This window comes from Ambystoma mexicanum, chromosome 3p (assembly GCF_040938575.1).
Source record: "Ambystoma mexicanum isolate Mex_15411 chromosome 3p, UKY_AmexF1_1, whole genome shotgun sequence".
Lineage (NCBI taxonomy): Eukaryota > Metazoa > Chordata > Amphibia > Caudata > Ambystomatidae > Ambystoma > Ambystoma mexicanum.
Genome location: NC_090925.1, coordinates 942,483,758 through 942,509,339, shown reverse-complemented (window position 1 = coordinate 942,509,339; position 25,582 = coordinate 942,483,758). Strand labels below are relative to the sequence as shown.

Genomic DNA, 25,582 nt, shown 5'->3' with positions numbered 1-25,582 from the left:
GGTTCCTCGCAGTTCCAGTGGCGACTGACTTCCAGCCCAAGAGTCCTGCCTTTTATGTGAAAATCCCCCATTCACACAGCCTGGCTGTCAATACCACAGCATGGGGGTTGTCCGGCTCGGACAACCACCTCAGCCAATCACGACAAAGTGCGACTTGGGTTTCCAAGGATACCCTGTGCAGGGGGTGACTACACCCCTCCCTCACATACAGCCCACCTAGACACTCAAGTGCCAAGAAGAGGGCTTCTACGCAGAAGCCCGCCAAAAGACGGTGAACAAAGAAGGCAAACATGCTTTGCCGCGCAAAGTAAAACACAAGAAGGACTTAAACAAAAAGAAATGGTGAATAAACCCGACCGGAGCCAAAAGAAAGAGTATTTGGTCAAGCGGGTTTATGTTCGAGGCTAATATAATAGCCTGGAACAGTACCTCGTTTATATAGTATAATCGCGGTAGAAAAGTTAGGGTAGATACCACTGCAACCAGCCAAGTCTAAATGTTAAAAGAGCAAAACAAAGTTCAGAGAGGCACAGACAAAAAGGGTTAGGACTTAACCATTTCCAGTACTCCATGTAAATGGGGTGTACTGGGTCTGTAGTTTTAAATGGCTACATAAAGTAAATGGCAACTTTACCTGTTTCTGGGGGACAGTAGTCATCCCCAGAAAAATGGAGTCAGTGGGAAGTCTCAAAGACAACCCTGTGTCACTGCACCGAAGGTGCTGTGTAACACACAAAAAAGTGGGGCTCCTGGAGTGGTGTACTCCAGAGCCCATGATAACACAAACAGAAGAAATACACATGGCAAAACATATGTAAGAGTGGGAAAAAGGCTCACACTCTTACCAAGTGGAAAAAATAAATTCCAGAAACCCAGCAAAGCTGCTGGGGGACTCACTAGGTGAGGGAAATTAGCCACAGAATGAGAATTCTTCCTAACGCTCTATAACACAGATCATGCATTGCTCATTTCATCAGAAAGTAAGGTTTTCACATCTCCTAGCTTTCTCTCAGCATCCCTTTGTCAGGTTCATACTTGCCACAACTCACATTTCACAACCTTGTTAGAAAACAGGGTTCCCTTCCCCTAGCTTTCCTCTGGCCACAGGTCACAGACTTTTGATTGTATAAGGGATTTGCTTTAACCCTTATAAGGGATTTGCTTTAACCCTTATGGGACCACTCCGACGCCTCACTCCACCCTTTCCCAGGGCTTCTGGTTCTTGCAGTTTCAAAGAATAAATCCCGGCTAGAGTTTTTCGAATGAGCACCCACGTGGTGCTGGGACCCTTCTGCACCTCGACCTCAGTGGGCTCTCTTTAAAGGTCATTCACATACACAAGTTCTTTGTCTTTCAGATTCCGTGTGATCAAAAATGGTGCAACTTGCAACCTTGGGCTCAACACAGCGCGGTTTACTATCAGCTTCCTACGACTCACCAGCTGTGCTGAACCCGCTGGCTTCTTTGTTCTCTGGAGTCAAGGCTAGTACCACGCTAGCCAGCTTGCCTCTCTGCCTACATCAAAACAGGAGAACCCTGTGTACCATTGACATCTGCTGCTTTGCACGCCAGCTGCAGTTCCCGGTCTTATAACTTTCCTTTCGGAGGCTTTGCGGGTCTGAGGTGAAAAGGGCAAGGATAACTCCCCCTTCGTCGTCCTTCCAGGTCTCACTGCTTTCCTTCTCTGTTTGAACTGCTGGTTTGGTGAAGCTGTCTCCTTGTGCATTCAGCCTTGCTCCAAGTGTGCTTTTGGGCTCTGCCTTTTAACCCTGTGGGGAAGGGAAAGGGCCATCAGGTGTGCGTGATTATTGTCAGTTGCCTGACTCTGCCTGTCCAGTGTGTTGGGACATATGTCAGGGAAGCGGTTCTAGTGTCAGTCTGTGGTCTGTTACAATGTAAGAAAGTGTTTGTGTAGAAAAAGGTGGGGAGGGTGGGGGTTGGAGCTTCTAAATATCCTACACGGTAGGGTTTGTGAAACAAACGGGAATGACCGGGATTATCAACTGGAAATTAACAAGGGGGATTGTGAGAACGGTAATATTTGGGAGGGTACGAGTAAACAACAGGACGGCAGGGATTCTAGGAGATGTAGTTTCCCACTGTTGCAGGGTTTGGACATTTAACAGGTTTACCAAATTAGGAGGGGTTGCTGGATTTAGGGAAGGGAGATTCATTGTTTTCTTCCCGTGTCATACTGTGTCCCACCTGGGTTGTCTTCCCGAGCACAACCCCGGGTTCCCCCACCCAGGTGAGCCTCCCCCATTGGTCCACCCCAGGAACTGGTTCCAACAGCGATGGCTATGTCCTGGCCACCTGAATAAGGGATTCCTGGGTCCTACTCAGGAGAGCATCCTCAGGATCCTCTCAGAGAGGAAGGTGGTCAACCAATCGAGAGTCAGGTCTGTGATGGCAAGGGATTTATAAGGGTGGCACGACTGACCGTATCAAAGGCAGAGGAAAGGTCAAGAAGAATGAGAACGGAAAAAGAGTTGGAATCGAGATCAGAGAGCAAGTCTTCACGGGTGTTCAGGAGTGCAGTTTTCATGCCTCTGGCAGCTCTGAAGCCAGGCTGGTGGTTGTGGAGACAACCAACAGATTCAGTGTGGCAGATAAGTTGGGAGATGACCAGCTTCTCCAAGAGTTTGCCCAGGAAGAAGGTAATAGAGATAGGGCAGTAGTTTGCCAGACAGGAAGGGTCGACAGAAGGCTTTTTTGAGAGGAGGGTGCAAAAGGGAGTGCTTGAGAAGTGAGGCGAAGGATCCAATAGCAAAGGAGTGATTGAAGAAACCAGCCAAGGCTGGAGGAAGGGAGACAATGCTGTCCTTGATAGTTCTGGAGGAGCAGGGAAGCACCTGTTTGGATGAGACTTTCATAGAGCGGACTTGTCAAGTAACCACATCAGGTGATATGGTAGAGAAAGAGGAGAGTAGTAGGGAAGAGGGAGGAGAGGGCCAAGGGAGGCCCAAAATATCTCTCTCCATAACCTCTGGTTGGCCGCTGCGAGCATGGCATCTGCATTAGCCTGTCTAAGGTGTAGCCGACATTTACGAAGATCTTTTTGCCGTAAGTTTCCAGTGTCCGGTCAGCCTTGCTCACCAATGCCAAGGTTGTGGTTGATGAGGCAAAGACCTGCGGCTTGGAATACATAGAGGCCACCGCTATTACCGAGAAGTTGGGCAGTGGGTGTACTGACAACAGGAGGGTGTCCCCTTCCGCCAGCCTGTATTTGGCATCAAGCCACTTATTAGTAGGCTGAGTGGTATGAGGATTGGGCCAGCCCTTTTTGAGTTAAGCCTTAACGTCTTTCTGTAGAGGTATAAACAACCTGGTGGTGGCTGTGAGAGTTAGGACCTCAGGCAGGACCCCTGCGTCCATTTGCTCTTGCTGGGGCTTAGAGATACCCAGATATTCTGCTATCACGGTCAGCCTGTCATGTAAGGCCCGGGCTAATGTGGAGTCCTCTGCATCCTCCTCATCAGTATCTGTAGGGTCTGTAACCACCCGATCCCTGGACTAGGTCTCTGTACCATCTTTGGAAAATGAAGCCTGACCCGCAATGTCGCCAGGAGGGACCTATGGGACCTGCTGAGAGACTGAGGCAGCACTGGGAGAAGTGCTGGAGGCGGCTGCGCCTGTACCATTGCCTGAGGTTGTGTTCGGGCAGGAGGTACAGGAGACATCACCTCCTTAATGAGGTCATGTAGAAGTCCTTCCATCAGCTGGGACTTCTTTAAGCACATTAACTTGTCAAAAACACTACTTGCATACTGGCGTGGAGCGGTCCGGAGCCGCCAGATTGGTGGGCTGAGCCCGACCGGACCCCGGTCTGGATTGTGTGCAGCTTGCCTCGGTGTAAAGTACTGATATTGATGGCACTGGGTAGACCCGAACACCATGGCATCTGCAGCGTTGGCATGGTCGACCATTCCATCCTCGGTGTGAATTCTTGGCTAGGTGCTAAGGGTGTACTGCCCTGTGGGATCTCAGGTTGGGTTGAGTGCGTTTATTGTTGAGGTGCACTTTTTCGCTTGGAGCAGACATTTTGTGTGGCTGAGCAGAAAAGCGTTTGTCCGCCAACATACATGCACAAGCACGCACCTGTTTGCCCTGGAGTGTATGCTTAGTGCTCATCTGTACCTCAGGCGTGGACCTGGGTGGCGTGTTGCCCTCGGTGACGCACCCGGTAGTGCTTTGGCATGAAGGTACCCCCCCTCAGGCTCAGATCTGGTGATAGAGCAATGCCCTTCAAGTTTTCCCAGTACAAGAACATTGAGGTCCCTCAGCCCGGGGCCCGGAAGGATCCTTTTGCCCCTTGGGCAGAAAGACCGGTAGTTCAAGGAGCCTTGGGCCTGTGACTGGTACGAGGATCCGTACTATCCCTCCCACTTGGGGTCTTCCCTGGAAAGGAATCGTCCTTGCGGGGTGTTTTGCTGAATAAAGTCTTTACCTTGGGCCTCGACTTCCTGCGTACGTATACCTTCAAGTGTTCCGCAGGAGATCTGGAGAAGAGCACACTACACCTGGAGAGACGGTTATTTAATGACGGTGGGGTGAGCACGTTGCACACGGAACAACCTTCCCAGTCGTGATTCTCACTGAGACACTGGAGACCGAGTGCATGCGGATCCAACGCTTGGAATGAGCCGTTGCAGGAAAAAATATGAAACTAAAGATCCTAGGGGAAAAGCAGGCACGTGGCATTACAAGGGAAAAGGCCTCAACAACGGTGAAGCAGGTCCACTCCCGTCGCCATGAAAAAGAGAACTGGGGTATGGAGGTGAAGAGCAGAGTCAATAGAGCGTACTCTCCTGGTACCACGCCGCCACACACATCTAAACATAAAGGGGAAAGGTTTTTCTGTGCGAAAAAGGGTTCTGTTCCAGTCACTAGGGAGGGACGCCCATGCAGTATGGAGGATAGGGCAGGGGACATAGGAGTAATGATATAATAGGTTATTTATAACGCGCTTAATACCCAGAGGTTCATAAGCGCGGACCTGGGATCGAACCCATGTTGCTCCGTGTCATCTTGCTTCCAAGGCGAGCATGGTGCATGGTGCCCCTGAGCTATCCTCCCGAGACAGAGAGTAAAAGCTGCAACCTCTTTCTTGATGAGGGACATCCTTGATCGCATTGATTGCCAAAAGGTTGGCAATTTCTTGAAGGAGAGGGGCCGATCCTACTTGAATTAGGGGGGAGGTTTAGGAGGACAGGAGGGGATGGGTAATCTGCAGCCTCTCCTGACCATTGAGGATTTTTCCAGATAGACTTGGCTTCAGCGAACACATCCCTTTGTAAATGAATTCTGGATCTGCCAGACTTCGTGACAGTACAACAGAAAGAACCCTGGGCCTTGAATCAGACTTTTCTGGCAGAGGGAACCCTAAAATGTCCTGAACCCCTCCCATCCTATTATGATGTCCATTTGTGTGTTAGGGTCTCTGAGTGATTCCTGTAACCCTGTAACCTATAACACTGCAAGGGTGTAGGCTGTGATGGATCTGAATCCATGGCCACTGAATGCACAGCAATTGGAGGGCCCATGGAAAGAGGCAGGACCATAAGTGTTACTGGAGCGGCCAGAGGCTGATGTGTTGGTATAGTTTGAGGGACAGCTTCCTTCATTAAGTTTCTGAAATAACCCTTCATTGGATCAGAGTGCATGATCCTTTAAAACTTTTCAAAAGACGTATCTTCCGAGGATGTCCAAGTTGCTGGAGCCGAGGGAATCCAAGATGAGGAGGCAGATGGAGACCAAGATGACGGTGGCCTAGGGTACCAAGTTAGTTGCCTGACCGGTGGAGGTGACCCCACATCTGAGGGACGAAGAAGGTAGGGGAAAAGAGTTTGACCAGGTTGACATAGGAGACCATTCTACTCTTAAAAAATCCTCCCTGCTAATAGTTGGAGGAAGAGGGATCTGGGAAGTTCTTGAGGGAACCGAAGCTCTAGACTCTGGTGATGATATTTCTGAAATGTCCTCCGCTGATCGGGAAACGATAATAAAGGAATACGTATGTCTGGCCTGGTCCAGGGAAGTCTTTTCTTTAAGGGTAGTCGGTGGCTGACCCTGCAATGCTGTCCTCTCCTTGGAAGGAAGTGACATTTTTTCACATGTTGTAATTGTTTTGGAACCTTTATCTGAAGACAGGATGGAGACGCATTGAGTCTTGCTCAATGCGGAGCTCGGCTTCTTGTATGGTCCTGTAGTTTTTAAAGAAAGAAAAACCTCAGGGTATGTCGATGACCCGCAGGATTCTGTTTAGGCCCAATAGATTTTCAATGCTGAGGCACCACCTTGGGTCTCGATGACCCAGTACTAAACCTCAAAAGGTCCTCGGGATTTGCACTGGTACGAGCCACAAAGGCCTCAAGACCACTTCGGTAAAAGCCCCCGAATGGACCTCAGCGCTCCTGTCACAGGTAGACGGCAACTTGGCCTCAAAGCGCATTCCGGTAATGTGGTGGGTAACCGCTACAGAACACGTGTCCCTCCCGCTTGTGAGGGGTGCCTGACTTACCTAATGTCTCAACAAATGTGAAGAAACAAACTCCCTTATTTCACCTGGAGATTCCGCGTCGAATACTTCCCTCTACCATGACAATCTTCGCCAAAGAGCCCTCGGTGAAAGCGCACGACAAGTGAAACAGGCCACCCACCTGTGTCCAGGGCCTAGTCACTCTAGTCAGCATGTGTGGGAATCGGCCACTGCGAAATGCCTGCCGCATGAAGTGCAGGCTGTAAAACCTTTGAAGCCAGTCATTAAAAGATTGACTGGAATTGCAAGGGGGTGAAGTGAAAGCCCCCAACCCGCAAAAAATGGCCTAGGGAATCCGTTGCGCAGTACAAATGGTGCACTATGCAGGGTGTCCAGTCACGTTGGTACAGAAAAAGGGCTGAAGGGTGTGGCTGGTAGGCGGGGCTGGCCCGCCCTCTCCTCCACAGGAGCAACACAAACATTTTTAAAAGGGAAATTAATTTTGCGCTATGCCAAAAGTGTACCGGTCACGTCCATAAAATGGACACTCCATAAGTATGGAGGAAAAGGGAGGGGGTGGGACGTAAGAGTATGAAAAGTCCCCATTGGTGTCTTTGGAGTAAGGGCCTTATGTACCTGTCGTAACCTGGCTCTCTGCAATAAAAGAAAGGAAGGCAACATGCATAATTCTTCATCAAAAACTCCCCTCCAAATGATATAAGGCCAGACTTTAGAATTCGACTTTTCGTTTTGTACAAATGTCGCCCAGTCACAATTGCTCCGATTATTAGCAAGCATGGTGTGGCTGTTATATGCAATGACCAACTTCTCGGTCTAAACAAATTGTAATATGAAGTTACAGAACATAATTCTTGCCTTACTGCAGTCTGATTTCATACTGCTGTACCTTCTACACCTGAATATAAATGGATGTTTTGAAACTTTCAATCCTATCATGTAGGATACACAAAAATATCTCATTTCATTGATGCTCAATGGGATCCTCATACACTGCATATTTGCATTACCATCCCTTCCCTTAAATTGCTCACAGTCAGCAGAGGAATGATGGAGTGAAAAGAGAAAATGCAGATATATGCCATCCTTGGGCAATGGCATTAGAGATGGTGTGCACTCAGCACCTGGCCTGAAGCTTCTGGGGACAAGATTCAGCTGAAACTTGGCCTTTCAGTGTATCTGAAACTCGGAGCGTTGCTCCTATGATAAATCCGACTCCATGAGACCTTGAGGGGACACAGGATGGTGGGCCATGGTGTTGCTAGGGCCAAATTTGGGTATGGGGCGAAGGGTGCCTGACTGGCAGAGCGTCATTGATTCTGTCCCATGTTGGTCCCTGTTTTTAATTCTGAAGAGCAACAGTGATGCAGCGCATAGATTCCTAGTTGGTACTGGATTTGTGAAACTTGCTCCTTCCTCTCCGACCCGAGATATTCTTATGTGATCCCTCTGGGGAGGGCAATTGTTGCTAGGTGGGACCTGGCAGTGTCTGCAATGATTTTGGTCCCCGCCATTGTCTTCATTTACTTTTAGTGACCCAATGACAAATTGCTTTGATGCATTCTGACAGTATTGTATGTATGGTTTTGGCAGCTGGATGGGCAGCCCTTACTTTCTTTTATAACTGGAAATATACACTACATGATCTGATGGACTTCAGCACCCTACTGGATTAGAGTCAACTGTTCTGTGATTGTCCTTGGACTGACTTCCACTCTTTTGGTTGGACGATTTGCATTGGTCCAGATGGGCACTCTTACTTTTGCTCTTCTTTTAATAGTGTTTATTCTCTGTCTTTACTTGCCTCCCTGATTACAGTCTCTTGTTTTGTCTCCAAAGAGCCAACAGAACCACAGGTTAATTTGCACTCTCAATTTGATAAAACCAAACGATCTGTCCCCTTGGGTTTCATCTGGCAGTGCTTGTAAACAAGTGTCTTGGTTGGCCAGATGGCAGGCAATACTGTCGAAGAGTCTGCCCATCTTCTTTTGGCATCTTTACATGAAAGGGCATGATATTTTAAAGCAGATGAGCCTAAGAAAAACAGCTATTAACCCTATGCACCTACTCTGGGAGGGTTTCACTAGGCTGTTTCAGAGGTTACTGAAAAAACAAACTTTTGCTTTACATCTTTCCTTGACAGAAGGGAAAAAAATTATGATCGCTCACTGGCATTGTTGTAGGGTGCACAGCCAACTGATCTTAGAACACACATGTAAAAACACCAAACACTGGAGGAATTTTGCTACAAAACATTTCTTTAAAAAAAAAAAAGAAAATAAAAAACCCTTTGAACATGCCTTCTATCATTTACAAAAAAATGAACTAAGACAAAAATAAAAAATGACTAAGCTTATAGTCGCTTACCATCATCATGTTGTATTTTGCTCTCCAATGGTTTCCGGTGAGATTTCTTTGTATGGTTGTCTTTGCTTTTATCTCGCACCAGAGGACGGGGAGTGTTCAAAGTACTTCTGGAAGGTACTGAGTGTCTCCTCTTTTCATTTCGTTTCTCGGATTTAACATCTGCAGGTGAACTTCTCAGTTCTAAGTGTAGCGTTGTATCTAGAGAGAACAAAATCAAATCAAAACACATTTTATTTAAAAAAGGATGAGCATTTTTTGGAGGTTGATTTTCGCAATATGAGTTTCTAAAGTTGCTTTTATTTATTTAACGTAGGATAAGTTTAAGACTTGCACATCTCCGCTGGTACCAGCCTTCTAACTCGCTTTGTAATTGCTTTTGTCTCCCTAGTTGACTTCAGACTGTATCCACACTTGAGATGGCTATGCCAGAGTATAGAGAAATCAGAGCTAACTCCATATACATCCGCACTATGCAAAATCAATTCATTCCGATTTATTTATGCTTAAAATTGCCACTATTTACTAGACCCTTTGCCAACACTGCTATTACTGCTAGCCTTGCTAGAAAAGGAAGAAACTAAAACTTGAATTGTGTACTTCCGCCCTCGTAATATACTGAAATAACTGTTAGTGATTACACAAGCAGGGTGTTCTTAGTGATTTAAAGAACGTAAGACATTTCCGACACAATTAAAAGGATAAGAGTTCCTCTACTACCACCTCAGTTTTTAAATCATTGATGTATATGCTTTTGAAAAGATTTGTCCAGAGGAAAGTATGGTCTGTAATTGAGCCATTCCACCGAAACATGTGCACCAACTATGAGCACATATTGAAAGCAGAAAGCTCTTCGGTTAAACAGTTTTTCAGCTGCACAAATCTATATGTAATGTATTTATAATCTTACTATTATAAATGGTAGCTTATATTTCTACGTTGATGCTGACCTTTTTTTGTGTTTTATTAGCCTTTTCCACAAATAATGTATCAAATACTTTCACTATTTATTACTCTGGAATAGAGATTACATTTTTAAGAAGCATTTTTCTTGTTTGTGTACAAATCTATATTTATGTATATTGACAAGTTGCATCTTTCTGTTAATTTAGCTGTTTATGTTATTCCTTGACCGACTGCAGGTAAAATGCTTTGATCGAGCTTGGTACCCTATATTGAAGACCAGGGGATTCTTTTATATGTTAACGAAAATGTCCTATAGTTATCTCAAAGGTTAAAGCAATAGTGCGCTCAAAAATGTCATTGTCTTAAAAGATGGGCAATAATAAAAAACATATATTAAACACCTTTTTAAAGAAAGTTCCCATGTACAATTTTGCACAAATAATGTTCAACCCCTTTAATTTCAACCACTAGGTGGCATCCATTTTGTGAAATGGATGAGCCTCCTGTGCTTGTGTTAATCTCTGCCCTCGCAGCACTAATGAAGCAAAAGCCACCTGCTGGTAGCTTTTATTACAGCGGCTTTTGCTTCATTAGACTTTCTTTAAAAATATGTTTAATATATTTTTTTATTATTGCCCATCTTTTAAGACAATAACATTTTTGAGTGCACTATTCCTTTAACAAGAACTTGATAATATTTAGAGGAAAGAGGAAATGTATTGATAATGAAAGAGAGCCTAAGGTCGAAGATCAAATATATTTTCCTTGCTCTTATTTTTGGCACTAGATCGTTCCCATCTTGTGATAACAGATTCAAAAACAAATCCCGAGAGGACACTGCACAGGCAGAACTTAAAGCTTCAAGTACCCATAATAAAAATGTCAGCTTTGCCAATATGGGCATCATCGTGGAAAGAAGACTTCTGAAAGTAATTTGTACCTAATGCTTGATTACAAGTCAATGTGGTCATCATACATATTTCCGACTTAGCCATGCCTTTGACAAATATATGCCTTAACTACCCCTTACATTGCATAACTGCATGAGTCAAAGACTAATATGATTTAGCTCAACATGCTATTTCAGAAGCTTATCTACCTGTCACATGTTCCAACATATGTGAATAGATCATATCTCATGTACTTTGTGCTGTTGTTATTACACTAACAATTGTATAAAATTAAGAGGGCATGAACAAGAAACTTTGGGCCTCATCACGAGTTGGGCGGTAGGCCTTAAATGCAGCGGAAACGCTATTACCGCCACATTTAAGGGCTGGTCCTATTATCGGGCTGAAAGTTTGGAGTTTAACCTGCAGCTTTTTGCTGGAGGTAAAAATCCTGCTTTACCCCATTTGTGGCGCTATTACTACCAGCGATAAAAGCGCTGCACAACCCCATTGGGTACAATGGGAATTGGGCAATAACCGCCCAACCGCTACTAGTGCCGGACCGAGTAACAGTACCGCTATTTGCACTGGCGGTATCCCGGCGGTATTACCGCCAGGATACCGGCAGACTCATGATGAGGCCCTTTAGGAGTTACTTAATGAAAGAAATAGATGAGCAGACCTTGCAGCAAAACCTAGCCATGTGGCAAAACATTCTCCAGTAAGGGGATGGAGGACATCTGTTCAGAAAGGAAAATCAAGAGCTTGAGGCAGTGTCAGACAGAGGAGCTATAGAATAAATTGTGGGGATGGCGTCTGATGGACTGAATCTTAAGGAGCTTAATTCTAAGTTGTATTCTGTTAACATATGTAAGGAACTAATGGTGACAACAGTAAAGACAGACAAGTGATCACAGTTCAAGGGTGTTTATTGAACTATAAATGCAGGGTGGAAAAACACCTAAACTATACCTAAATCTAAGATGGGCGCAAGCGTCGACGATCTAATGAAACTAAGGCAGTACTAGTGGCGCTGTCTCAAAATACAAGAGCCTATTCTAAGAAAAACCTATTGCCAATTCCTTACAACTTATTACAGAAAGAGTGTGGGATAGGGTATCAAAATAAAGAAAGAAGGCTTCCCAGCACGAACTAACAGTTCCGTATCGGGTATTAAGTTCTCCGATGGTTAAGTCTCTTTATAATGAAAACGTTTCTTGCCTTCGAGGTGTGATATTCTCTACAAACACAAAGATCTGTTCTACGAACACTTTGGGTGATGGCTTCACCCCTGGGTACCCCTCTTCTGGGAGCTGACGCCTCAGAAGACGTATTCAACAAATTAATAAGACAGTTTTTTCGCAGAAAACTTTGGGTGGTAACTTTCCACCCCTGGATCTCCCTTTGCCGGGCTTGAAACCTAGAAAACAAGGAGGACACTTCACTTGCCATTGTTTCACAAAGTTTCTCACTTTTACAAATTTCAATGTCTTTTTAAACAGGTTTTCGGCCTTTGCCCCTGGTTGTCGGCTTCCCTCTGCCAGGGTTCACTCTCTTCAACTTTTGTAACACACTGTTCATGTACCTATTTTCAACATGCAGGATTTACTTCCCTCAGTTTTCATAGTTCTCAGTCGGTCAAAGAATTCCGACGGTACAGAGGATTTTTTACGAGACCCCTGTATGACCACTTTGACCCTTCTTCACCTCTTCCCAAGGCCTTCTTGTTACGGTAGTCTTTTTGCTGTTGGGTAATCGGCCAAAGTTTACTGTGTAAACACCCACGTGGTGTCGGACTCCTCTGTGTCTGGGTTCCCCCCTCTTTCTCAATAGTACCCTCTTGCTTTGAAAGTTCAATTTATCCTTTGGCTACTTTTCATTCGACACAGTTTGGTTTCTTATCGACACTACCCTCGACTAACCGTCTGTGATGAATTGCTTTGCTTTCTGATGTCTTGGAGTCAAGGTTTGTACGACTGAGACCAGAGTTCTCCCCGACTAGGTAATCAGCGGAGGAGGGTCTCGCGTACCAGGAATATCTGTTGCAATCCATGTTGGCTATTGTTTGCAGACTTATTGTTCCCTCTGTGGAGGTTCCACAAGCCTTGGTCGGGAAGGGCAAGGTTGACTCTACATCGGAACTACATAATCGTATTGCCAATCAAAAAAGTTGTTAAGGATTTAGCTAGAAATATGGCTCCGGTGGAGTACAGGCCCGTTATCTTCCCCCACCTTGCAAGTACATGCCCTTATGGTACAGTGCTTGGCCTGTGAAGACAGGACCCCAATAGGCCGTGGCCATAGTCTCACGCCTTTGCGGTTCACGGTTGGCGGGCTTCTGTCCTGGGCAGCATATTGTCTGTGTGCACCGCCATTTTGTCCGTGCCTTCCGCACGTGGGGCCGTGGACGATGTAGGCCTGGGCTCGGCCTGCAAGTCTGAGGCCATCGGCTCTGCCGCACCCTGCATCTCAGGAGTGGGCCTGGTAGGCAGTTGGCCCTCAGCCATGGGGCCAGTAGTGCTTTCCGCGTTGCGTGTAGGCCCCCCGTCAGACGTGTGTCCCGTAACAGAGCTGAGCCCCTCTGGGTCACGGTACCAGAGCCTGTAGGATCCTTGGCGTTGGAACTGGTAGGGCCCTTAGACCCCTCGGCCGTTAAGCCAGTAGCTACAAGAGCCTCTGTGTCTTTGCTGCCGGTGCGAGGGTCCAACTGACGCCTCCCGTCAGCAGGCTTCTCCGGGAATGTGTTGCCCCTGCGGGGTGCTTTTGAGAAGAGTATGCTTACCTTCTTGGTCTTCCTGTGTACGTATTCCTTAATTCTCTCCGGAGGAGTCCTGGAGAACAATCCTCTCCACTGCGCAAGCCTGTTTCTGAAGTATCGGGGCGTGAGTGCGTTGCATGCTGAGCAGCCTTCCCATCCAGTGTCTTCCCCAGGGCACTGTAGGCAGAGCGCGTGCGTATCCGAGGTGGGAAAGAAACAGTTCCACTACGGGCATAGGCTGAAGCCAGCCGTGGTCGACATGTGCCGGGGACAGACTAGGGCACCGGTGAACGGTGTTCTTAAAACCTGAAAATTAGAAAACAACTCAGGGAAAGTGTATGGAATTACGAGGCTTGGGGCCTCACCCAGGCGCACTGGTGAAAGCGGTCCGCTCCCGTCGATGCAGGAAAAGAGGACTGAGGTGTGGTGCTGTCGGGTGGGGTTAGGGGAGCACATGCTCCCAGGTCAGCGCCCCTGCGTGCGTATACATTTAAAGGAAAAGTGTTCTTTTTCTGGTGAAAAAGGTTTAATTCCCGTCCCTAGCGAGGGACGCGCCATTCAGGATGGAGGAAAGGGGATGGGATGTGGGAGTAAGGGTACATATGATGACCCCCCCCCCCAAGCGGAGAAGGCCGCCACTACGTTCATCAACTTCGTGAAGACACGAGGGGCCGAGTTCAGGCCGAATGGCAGCACCTTGTACTGGAAGTGGTACGACCTAATCGTGAACTGCAGAAACTTCCAATGCGGATGGTAGATGGGTAAATGCAGGTACGCATCGTTGATGTCCAGGGAACACATCCAGTCCCCTGCACACAGAGACTTGGCTATGTGCGTAGGAGTAATCATCTTGAAGCGTTGCAGCGGTAAAGACAGATTTAGAAATGACAGGTACAGGATAACCCTCTGGCCAGCCTGTTTTTTATTGGGTATTACAAAAATCCTGGAATAGTACCTAAAGGCCCCGTCTGAAAGAGGAACCGGTTCGATTGCCTGCATCTCCAAGCGTGAAAGGACCTCCTGGAAAAAGAGCCAGGACCCGATCTGACGTAGAGGAGGAGAGGATGGTAGAGCCAAAGGAAGAGGAAGACTGAAGATCATGAAAACTATGGATAGGATCCACGGGTTGCTGTAAAGACACTTCCAGGTATCCTGGAAAAGAGCCAAAACAACCTCCCACAGGCAAGCTGTGCTCCCTGACCTTGATGTCACTGCTTCTTGGCGTCAGAAGCGGGGGCAGAGGAGAGGGATCATAAAAACTTGCACAAAGTCCGCTGCAGCTTCCTCCAGTTGTCGCTGGGAGATCCGTCAAGCCTCCATGCACCACAGTCCCAAAACCCCTTGAAGCCAGAGAAAGCACAGGGTCAACTCGTGGTTGACTAATGAAAAAAGATCCATGACCTCAAAGGGCAGATCCAGGATCAGATCCTGCACGTCAGATGAAAACTAGTGGTGTGTATCAACGCCATCCTTCTCATCTCGACACCAAGGCACAACCCTCAGCTGGCTGTGTTGACGTGAGAGACTCAACACTCCATGAGGTCCTGCGCAATGGCCTGGGCATCTGCTAGACCGGCCTTGAAGGAGGCTTGCTTGTCCGAAGGGAGGTCGGACAGAAATACCCTGAGCTCCCGCCACAGCTTCCGGTTAGCAGTAGCCATGAGGGTGTCTGCGTTGGATTGCTGCAGATGCAGTCCTGAGATGGAATAACTGTGCTTTCCCAAAGACTTGAGGACCTTGTCCTCCTTGGAAAGTCAACTGGAGATGGCTGCCGTGGAGGAAGACGACGAAGACGATGGTTTAGAATATAATGAGGCCGCAGTCAACACTCCAGAATGCAGCTGCAGGCGGGAGGCCAGGAGTACTGGCTCCCCGTCTGTCAGCCTGAACCTGCTTTCTAATGTCTTGTTCATCTGGGCGTTGGCACTGGGCTTCTCCCAGACTGTTTGCGCAACCTGCAGGACATCCTTCTTGAGAGGGATGCCAGACCGGATCGCGATGCGCTTACCCAAGACCTCTGCTAGCACTCCTGACTCGAGTGCTTACTCAGGCAGAGGGACCCCCAAGAACTCTCCGCCCTGAAGGCGGTTATGAAAGGTCTTAACGGATGCAAAGAGTTCATTGTCCTGGGCGTCATTGTCACCCCCTCCCACCTCCTTTTTTACAGACTGAGGGGAGTCAACGAGTCCGGAGGAGGCGTTGGTGGTACAGTAGGAGGTGGAGGTGTCTGAACAACCGATAGAGCCTGGACTCTAGGAGGGACCGGCACTGGAACCGGCAGCACTGGAGGAACGGGGGCGGGGGGTAAGGCTGCGATGGGTAGATGCATCCCTGAGAAGACCAGTTGCCTGTGCCGTACAATCCGCTGCCGCTTCCAGAGGGAAGGGGACTGGGATCATCTTGCAAAGCCCATTCAATCGGAGAAAGCACGGGCGTGCCCGAGTTGGATCCAAAATGGCTGCGGGCCTAGCAGACTCCCCATGTGCTACTCTGCCATTTTGAAGACTTGTGCCAGGCCCTGGGCGGGAGGGCCCTGAGCCACGAGAGGCCTCAGACACGGGAGGATACAGCTCGGGTCTTGCACTCGAAGTGGAAGCGTCGACCTCAGAGATCCCTCTGGTAGTCGTAATGCCCTGACTCACGACCTCAGAGCGAGCTCCGGATCTAGATCGAGCCGAGGACAGACTCTTGGAGGTGGTACTAGACGATCCCTTACCCCTTGGGGTTGAAAAAAAGGACGAACTAGATCGCCTTTCCGCAGACAGCCTGGTAGGGCACCTGGAGCCCTCAGCTTAGGAGCTGGTAGCATGGACGGCCTCAGGTCTGCCCCTGGAAAACCCAGGAGAGTGCCGGGCCCCTTGGCTGGGTAGCAGTAGCAATGCTGTTGGGGTCAAGACTGGATTTAGAAACTTCTGTGTTCAGAATGTTGAGTAAAGGAAAATGATCACTCATCTCTAGCGATCATGCTCCTATCCAATACAAAAGGGAGGATGAGTAGATTTACAAAAACAATTGATGCACTCTTCTTGCACATCCTTGCGAATCATCCTCAAGAGTCAACTTGGCAAAGGCCATTCAATATGACAAAGTTATGTTGATATATAAGGTTGGCCCAAGTATTACCCTTTCGGCATATTTATGATCGATGTGAAGTCAAAGTTGATAATCTCTACATAAGGAGCGATCTTACCTTTAAAGTCACCACACACAACTATAGGTACACGCTTAACGTGTTTCCTCAGAAGTAGACAGTTTTCAAATGGTAATATTCTCTTTTTCCAATCTCCTCAATAAAAATCACACCAGCTGGTAGATCTTTTCATGGCACTGGATCATGCAGTCAAATGCCCTGACTGAAATCTTTGTATTGGCTACTTCCCTTTATGCAGCTGCCCTATAGATGGCCTCAATGCACCGGATTAATCCTGATTAGGGACTGGAAGTCAATATGTGGTAGTTTGCCATTCAAGCCCACTGGTGAAGAGGGTCTGAGAGAATTGAAGCAGCGGTTGTTGCAGCTCTAAGGTGGGTGGCAGCCCTACAGATAAGGTGCGTATCTTGCCTTTATACGCATGTAATTATAGCCATTACGGAGCATTTAATTTTCTTCTGCGTACCGTTTACGCTGTATTTATTTTCATTAAAAAGCATACTTTCCTCCACTAGACGGCAGTAGAGGGCAATAATCTGCATATCTGAGTATTACACAACTTCTTTTATTAAATCACTGAAAGTACAGTGGGGTTAACTAGATTTTTGGGACTTCTAGTTTACCATTCAGGCTTAACTTGTTATGTCCGAGATACAGATTCTTGGCTATCTAGGAGGAAACCTATCAGGCAATCAAGACTGCTCTCCTAGGATGGAGGTAGAAGATGGGGGAAGGTACAGACAAGTCTTTACTACTCGAGGAGTTCATGTGAAGTTATATGAAACAAGCAACAAGGAGTAAGCCAAGAGACAAACTTTGTCATGCACATTAAATAATGGTCACTACTATTAATGCTACAGGTCAAACAGTGGAACAGAGGCCAGTCAGGCTTTTTTTAGTACTAACTAGTTGGAAATAAATCACTTGTAGTAGCAATTTCTATTTTTGCTAAAAAGGCACAGTGGCAAAAGTATTTGTCCAGGATCACACACTTTAGTGTTGAAGTAGGGCTTTGGGACCAGTCTTCAATCTATGCACTTGCCTGCATTTCTTCCTAACTGTAATTGCCAGGATTATGGTTTTTGGCTTTGTACACAAACAATAAACCAGTAAAACTATAAATATGCCTACCATAATACAATTCAGCTTGCATGCACTTTTTGGTTATTTGAAGTGATATTGTTAACTAGTGTCTGGCGATCCACATTAATTTCCTGCACCAGACAGCGGTAAAGGTAGATTAGCAGTTTGTGACTTTTGCTAAGATTATGTGTGCGAATTCCTTTAAGAAAATCATATGCCAACTATTGCTTACCCACACTCCCTCTGCAGGCAATACATCAGTCTCAATCTATAGTAGTTCTTAACAGAGTTTCTAGGCTCTAGAATTTGAAAATGAAGCTGTGTAAGTACCAGGTACTTGTAAGTTATTTTATGGCAGAATATTTTCCACAAGTGTAATAAAATGGTTAAAGCCAAGCCACACAACTTTGATCTACAACTCTTTTGGGCTACGGGTCTGATTTTACGTATGCATTGGGTGTATGTTGGATACGTTTTACTCTCTTGCAGAGGAGGAAACTCATTTTTACTCTCTTGAAATTGCATTTACGCTCTAATTTGAAAAATCATGTGTAAAATACTCCCACCTCAAAATCTTATCTGGAGCACTGGGTGGGTGTGTACTGACAATCAAGCAGGCTGCCTGCTTGGGGGTCTGCCTGGTTCTCTTTTCTATAACAATCGATTACAGAGGAGAGATAACCGAGAACTGTTAGTAGTTAGCACAAAAAAGTATCTATATGGCCTAGACAAGTTACGGTACAATAAAGCACTTACATGGCACTCGTCCGCATGTCAAAATACCCCATATCAAACCCCCAATATCCAAACTGCTATTTGCTGGATGAAGTTTTATACTACATACTCCAGACCTGCATGGGATTAATTCTACTTTGTAAATGTGTCTTGTTACAGCATCATTAAGTCATCAAAATGAGAGATTATCTATTTGTGTATATTTTGAGTTTATAAGCTTGAACCCAACAGTGTGGGCAGGGCTAGCACAAAAAAATCTCGTCTTGTTGAAAGGGAAGCATTTCAAGGAGTTTCGAAAATAAACATGCTTTACATAGCTCGGTTGCTTAATGACCTTATGGTGGGGCATGGATCTGGGAAAGTGCAAATGTCAGCTAGTGGTGGGAAAAGATCTGTCCATGGAGGCTGAAGGATTGCTTGACCCTGCCGCCAGCAGCATTCAAGGTGGCACCCGACAAATCCCGAGCACCTTATTGCTCAAGTTCAGCAGCAAGCACCGAAATAACCACAACAGTTTCATTGAGGGGAGCAAGAAATTAGAGTAGATGCTTACTAGGCTTCCATTGCAAGTACTGCGCTACAGAAAGAAATACAAAATCTGAGGTCGTTGTAAGGACATTGCAACATCGACAAACTTTGGATTTTTGTATTTACATTCTTGACAAGACAGAATACAAATAAGAAGCTGTAAAGGATGGCCAGCTGCACTGGTATCCCTTGCTGGTGTCGCCAAAATACACCAAGCCCTTTGTGAGGGGTCAGCGATGTGGAGCAGACAACTTTTGGATACTGGTTCAAAATATGCCATTTTATTAAACTATATATGTTAACGTCTCACTATCCCTACTCTGACGAGGATTTCCCTGCCTATCAAAACTAAAGGGAAACATTCTTGTCTGGTCCTCACACTTTTAAACATCAGATACACAAGGTTTCAAGGCAAACTTGGCTTCAATGTTCAAAAAAAGAAACAAGGAAAACCATGTATCGGATACAGTCTCAGTTCAGTTCTTGATATCTTTAATGTCAGAGTAAAGGTTCATTAACCAAAGTTCCAATAACAGATACGTTTCTTCTCTTGGTGATAAGACTTTCCACTTCACCAAACCAGCATCAATGTTATTCCCAGCCACAATGCTTTGCCACAACTTCCAGTTGTTCAAGAAGAATTAACACAATTCAAAGGAAAGACAACTTCTGTAAATGTTAGTGAAACACAGTTCTTGGTTAACACTTAATATGTCTCTTTTTACAAGATTAGGAGTCAAAGTAGGTATATTTGTCAGGATGACCTCAAAGCACTTCGACTTCCACTTCTACAAAAGTTTACCATGAGTATCTACTTCTTTTTCTCATAGTATTCCACCTTCATTTGTGCTACTGAAGTCTTGCATCTACTCGCAACCAAATACACCACAACAGCTTCAGTACTTCATGACTTTTAAACAGGTTTGTATTACGACAAGATTCACTGTTGGGTACTTCAACAGCTACAAGTAGGCAAGGCACTCTTCCTGTGAACCTTGCTTTCAGAGGAGCAGCCTCTTAGCCTTTCTTGTCTGTCTGCAATCAACAACAACCTAGAATTGCCTCTGGAATACACTCCTCTCTTCCGTCTAGTCTTTGGCAATGTAGGTTGTATCAATTTCAAAGAAAAATGTAAGTAGCAAGTTTCCCTTCTCCAACCTTGCCTTTATCCCTCTGCCACCTGTTAGCCAGAATAATTATGCAGCTTTGTTGCCACTCTCTTGGCTTGAGGTAATGCTTGCACACTTGTATCTTAGGCAATGCTGACGTTCTATTTGGCTCACAGTGCTGTTTAATTGTCAGGCTTTGGGAAAGGCTGGTTTCAGTGTCAATTGGTGAATACCTCGTTCACTCTTAGCTTTGGCAATGCTTGCTCTCTCCAACTTCAAACAAACAAGATATTAACACTTGACTTCTCTTGATGAGCAATTGTTGTCTGCGTGAATAATGATTTAGAGGTCACTAGTCCTCTAAGAAGCGTAATTCGGCGCATACAACCACTTCCTCATGAATTTTACAAAGTTTAAAGTTTACTTGCTTTGTATAGCATTTGCTCTTCACATGAGTGAAAGAGAAAATACTCGATCACATGCCAGTGCTACATTGCAAGTGTCCCATTGTTAAATATAGCCCCTAGTTACGCCTGGCGGGAGATGTCTACCCCGACTATAAGACTTCAAGCGGAAGTGTCTAAATGATGGGATGTGGCCTCCAGTAGATCCTGCGCCAGAACTGTGGCATCAGATAAGCGGCCCTTAAAGTCTTCGAGCCTATCAGGAGGAATACATTACTGGAACTCTGCAAGCTCCTTCCCCAGTTTGACATCAGAGGCTGTCAGGATAAGCTTGGTATTAGCCTAACGCAGCTGAAGAGATGAATTGGAAAATACCCTTTTCCCAATGGAGTCAAGAAGCTTACCCTTCTTGGAAAGGATCTGGGATAATGCAGTGGAGGATGTAAAGGCCAGCTTTGACTGGAGCATAGCAGCTGCCACCACCATCGATGAGGAGAGTGGACATGTAGACAAGGATATGTGTTCAGACGCATGTAGCTTGTAGTGAGCGTCAATTTTCTTGTTTAGTTGTTGCCCGGAACGAGGTTTTTCGCAGATCTTGCAGGCTTCGGCCAGGGAACTCCTGTGTCGACAGAGTAAAGGCTCCAGAAAGTACCCTTTCTTGTGGCACTAGATGAGGTATTGGGATGCCTAGCAACGCCATCATATCCACAACCCGGTCGTGGAAGGCTTGAATAGAGCAGGGCGGGTTGTCACTGTCCTGGCCCGCTTGATCCTCATCCAGTGAGGCAGGAGCAGAAATTGATTCACCCCACGTGGCACCTCATAAGGGAAAGTGGAGGCAGAAGAGGTAGTGGAGGTGGAGGCCCCACAGGGAGTGGTGAAGAGGTGGTACAACTGGAACCTGTTAGGTAAGATTTCCACAGAGCTGGTAAATCTTCCTTTCCTGGTTCAACCCCAGAACTTTTTGCTTTTCTAGTGGGATATTTTTCATTAATACCTCAGTGAGTGGGAACCTTTTTCCACACTCACCTAATCTTTAACTCTTTTTATGGGTGTCATTTTTAAGACTCTCCATAGTGTCTTTTTAAAGTTATAATGTCTAACAACTTATTGGCAATAAGTGCCTGTTGTTGCTGGGTTGCCCTAGGGGCTCCCCATTTAACTTTCTTGTCCTAACCTTGAGTGAACTACAGTTCCCAAGGGTAGAAAGGATCTTTGGATCCCTTTTACATTTTATTCTGTGAAACCAGCACACCCCACCTTATGTGGAGTGCTGGGGAGATACAATGTATCCCCTTTCACATTTAAACTGTAACAATTCTGTTACAGTGACAAGCTTACCTTTAATGGCTGGTGGCAGTGATACCTTTTACAAATTTGGTGCACCTTTACCGCGGGCTGTAATTACAGCTGCAGTAAAGGCACCTAAGGGTGCTCATTTTAAAAAAATGGCCCCCATCTTCTTTTTCTGCCATTTTAGTGTTACTTATCGTTTCTTGTTCCTTCCCCTGACATCCAGGGCAGGAAATTCCTTTGTTTGAGTTTTGTCTTTTGTTAGGGAGAATTCTCTGTTTAGGCTGAATTTCCTAACCTAGTGAGTCCCCCAGCAGCTTTGCTGGATTTCTGGAGTTTGTTTTTTTCTCCTGCCAAGAGTGAGTCTCTTTTCCTCACACTCTTGGACCTGATTTGAGGGGTTCCTTTGACTGTTAATGTGTTTTATGGGCTATGGGGTCTTTTACTCCATAGGGTCTCATGTGTTTTTACTATGTGTGTTACACAGCACCCTCAGTGCAGTGACACAGGGATGTCATAGTGACACCCCACCATAGACTCCATACCCTGGGGCTGACTACTGTCTCCCAAGGCATGTAAAGTCACCATTGGCTTTACTAGTCCCAAATTATTAACAGAAACCAGTACAAACCATCATATTGTGGACGTACTGGTCGGGGCAATCCGATTGCCCCGGGGTCTGTTATTCGAGGGGGCACGTCTCCGTCCCCCCTGATCGAGTTTTGGCTGGTGGCAGTGGATACTACTTTTTATATTCAACCGCGAATATATCTCTATGGATTTTCCCATTGTTCAAGGCTACCAGCTTTAATTATTTAATTCCCATAGCTTCTAACATACCGCCGGGTTATTTATTTAATATTAATTCATCGGTTGGTATTTTTTGCCAGAACTCGATTCTAAAATGACGTTTGTGTTCTCTTCTGTGACTCCAACCCAAGTCGAGCCCTTTGTTCCACTTTTTGGCGGGCTTCTCCAAAGAAGCCTCCAAAAGTGGTGCCACTCTGTCTGGGTACCACAGGGGGTGTGGGAGGGGGTTTAGGCACCCTGGACTGAGTTGCCTTGGCAACTCAAGTCGCACTCTTGTGTGATTGGCCCAAGTGGTGAGCCGGCCGGCTCACCACTTAGCATGTTTGATTGACAGCTAGGCTGAATGAATGGGGGTTTCTTGCATAAAAGCAGGGCTTTTGGGACTGGAACTTCAGAAGTTGCCAAAGGACCTGAGAATCCGAAGAGGGAGAAGCTGAGTCGACCTGCAACGACGACACCACCGGTGGAGCCCTGCTGAACCGTCTCATCACTTCCTGACGACAGAGGAGATCTTCTTGCCGGAGAGTCTCTTCCCCTTGAGCTGGTGGGGACAACCAGTTCGCTTTCCTTTTCGCCTATCAGAACGTCTAGTGGTCGAATTGACCGTGCCAAGCACCCCGGCGGCCGGATAGCCACTCACCACTGAACCGCGAATCACCGGACCGCCCCTTGTACCTGAGAAACTCTGCGGCTGGTTTCTTCCCTGGCAGTGCAACGGACTCCTGTCTTCCTCCACAACGAGATCCACTCTTCCCCCGGACAAAGCACCGACTTGCACCCGCTGCCAGGAACAAATGCCACCGCTGGAGTGTTCTCACTACTTTAAGGTACCATGTCTGCCAGGCCTCCCTTTCTAAAGATTGCTACAAGGTAATAATAACTCCTTAACCTTCTGGACTGGGATGGCCGCCTTGACCCTCTAACTGGTCCCTTTCTGTGGTCCAACTCCTTTTTGAACCTTTACAAGACTTTTGTGCACTGCAACCGTGTGACCTTGGACACATTTCGTTTGGATCCTCTGAAAGTGGATCCGGCCTCTTGAACTCTAACTTCACAGTTTTACTTTGCCTTCCCCCCTTGTTGTGTTCTTGAAAAAGTGTTGGGATCTGTTTCAATTTGTTCTCTGCTTTTCTCTCCCTTTTTAAAACGAACTATTAGAGTGCCATCTACGTTAAGCGCTCACCGCTGTCTGAAAATAAGTGGGGCTTTACTTAAGACTTGTCTAATATTCTTTTAAGGGAGTGTATATACTTTAGTAACTGTGTTTTTGAACTTGCTTGAGATTAGTGCCAGTGTGTTTTCTTAGATGTGTTTTTAAATAAATAATTATATATCTTTTACACCAAAGCTCTGGTCAGTGTTTGCTTGTTCTACTGTGTGTACCTGCCCTATTGTGTATGCTCTGTATACTGCCTAACTCTTCTTGAGAGAAGTCTGACTGCTCAGCCACAGCTTCCAGGTAAATCTGGGTGGTGCAGACTGCTACCAATTGGGTTTACTGCTAACTCCTGTAGTCTTAAACTTTTTGCAGCGGTCCCTAAGGGAACTGCACAGGTTTCTGCCTAACATCTTTGGCGGGAGTCCCCTGGACACCCCGCCCAGGCTCCAGTCAGTCTGTAAGCACAGGAAGTGGGGGAGGAGTCCAAAACTTCCCCCTCCTTTGTCTCATGCCTTTCTTCAACTGGGCCGAATCCCAGTGGGGGGTTGGTTGTCCTGATTGGACAGCCAGACGCCCCTTTCTTGTAAAATGCGGGGAGAGAATGCAGAGGTTGTGTTGCAGTTCCTGATAAATACTGGAAACCTGGAAGCTGAAGTCATGTCGACCACTGGAACCGGAAACCGAAGAGGATGATGAAGGAAAAGCGGCGGGAATGATTTCCAGCGACCGGAGAGCCTCCTGTGTAACCGGAGCCTGCTGCAGCCCTTCCTTCCGATCGACCTGGGGTCTCCGAAAACGACGACCCGAATCCAGAGCCTGGTGAGACCGACTAGACTCAAGAAGACCTGCATTTTGAGCCATTCCACGGGTTGCTGCGACCTTGCATTCTTGCAATACCCCAATACCTTGGGACCTCCAGCCACTGTGCAGTGCACGGTCTTCGGAATTCCGAATCTTGCTGAAACTTCGTGGGCATCCTTGTCTATCTCCAGAGACACAAATTGAGTCCAGAAAGTCCCCTCACAACAGTGCTGGAACTTTTAAACGACGAGAATTAAACCGCGATTTTGTGTCTTCTTCTGTGCTCCTTGAAAAGGCGCCAAACCCGCAGAACCGCATTCAGCCGCGAGAGAAATCTTGCCTAGAGCCTTCTTCATCGATCCCTGCTGCAAAGTCCCTTCTGAGGTCTTGTGTTCAGTCTCCAGGACAAGGAATCCACTGACCGGGTATTTGGCTGCAGTCCCTGAAGTTCTCCTGCTGCAATCTCTTCTTCATTGCTGAGGTACTGTGTTGGCTTGGGTATATACTTACCTTAAGCCTGTTGGGATTTCTGTGTAGTCGTGGGGTGTTTTCTGTGATTAAGGGTCCCTCGTCCAGTACACCCAGTCCCACTGCTAGAATCCTGCTGGGGTGTCTTCTGTGAAGCTCCTGGACCCTCTTCTAACCCTAGAAGTAAAGTACTCACTTGTTTGCCAGTTTTCCCAAGGAAACTCTGACTTTTGCTACTAAATAACTTATTCTAACACTGCCTGTTGGTCACTAGTCCTAGTGACCCCCCCTACTGCTACTGAGAACACTCATGCTCTAAGGGAAAGACTTTGAAGGGATTGGGACTTCTGCCTAGAAAAGAAATCAAGTGTTGTACTTACTTGTAAAGAGTTGGTTGGTTGGTAACTAATTCTAAGAGTGAACAGTTACAAAAGTTCTTCATGATCTTGAATGTGTGATGCACTATTCTTAAAAGTATGCTTAACAGCTTTTCTTCCTTAGCCACTGTTTTACCAGTCTAACGAAAAGTAGATGTGAAGGTATTTTACTCTCCTGTGATTAGGTTGTGCCTCTTTACAAAAGTAATGTGTTGGTTCCACCAGATTATTCCTGTAGGGTAATTGT

General features: G+C 46.4%; 1 protein-coding gene across 3 annotated transcripts in view; it reads right to left on the bottom strand.

The window, feature by feature from the left end:
• Positions 1–25,582, bottom strand: part of PHF20 (PHD finger protein 20) — a 2,392,123-nt gene that overhangs the window by 735,576 nt on the left and 1,630,965 nt on the right. For all 3 annotated transcript variants that reach the window (XM_069652246.1, XM_069652248.1, XM_069652247.1), the window contains exon 18: positions 8,864–9,061. In XM_069652246.1, the coding sequence (XP_069508347.1) occupies positions 8,864–9,061 (198 nt within the window). The remainder of the gene's footprint in view (positions 1–8,863; positions 9,062–25,582) is intronic.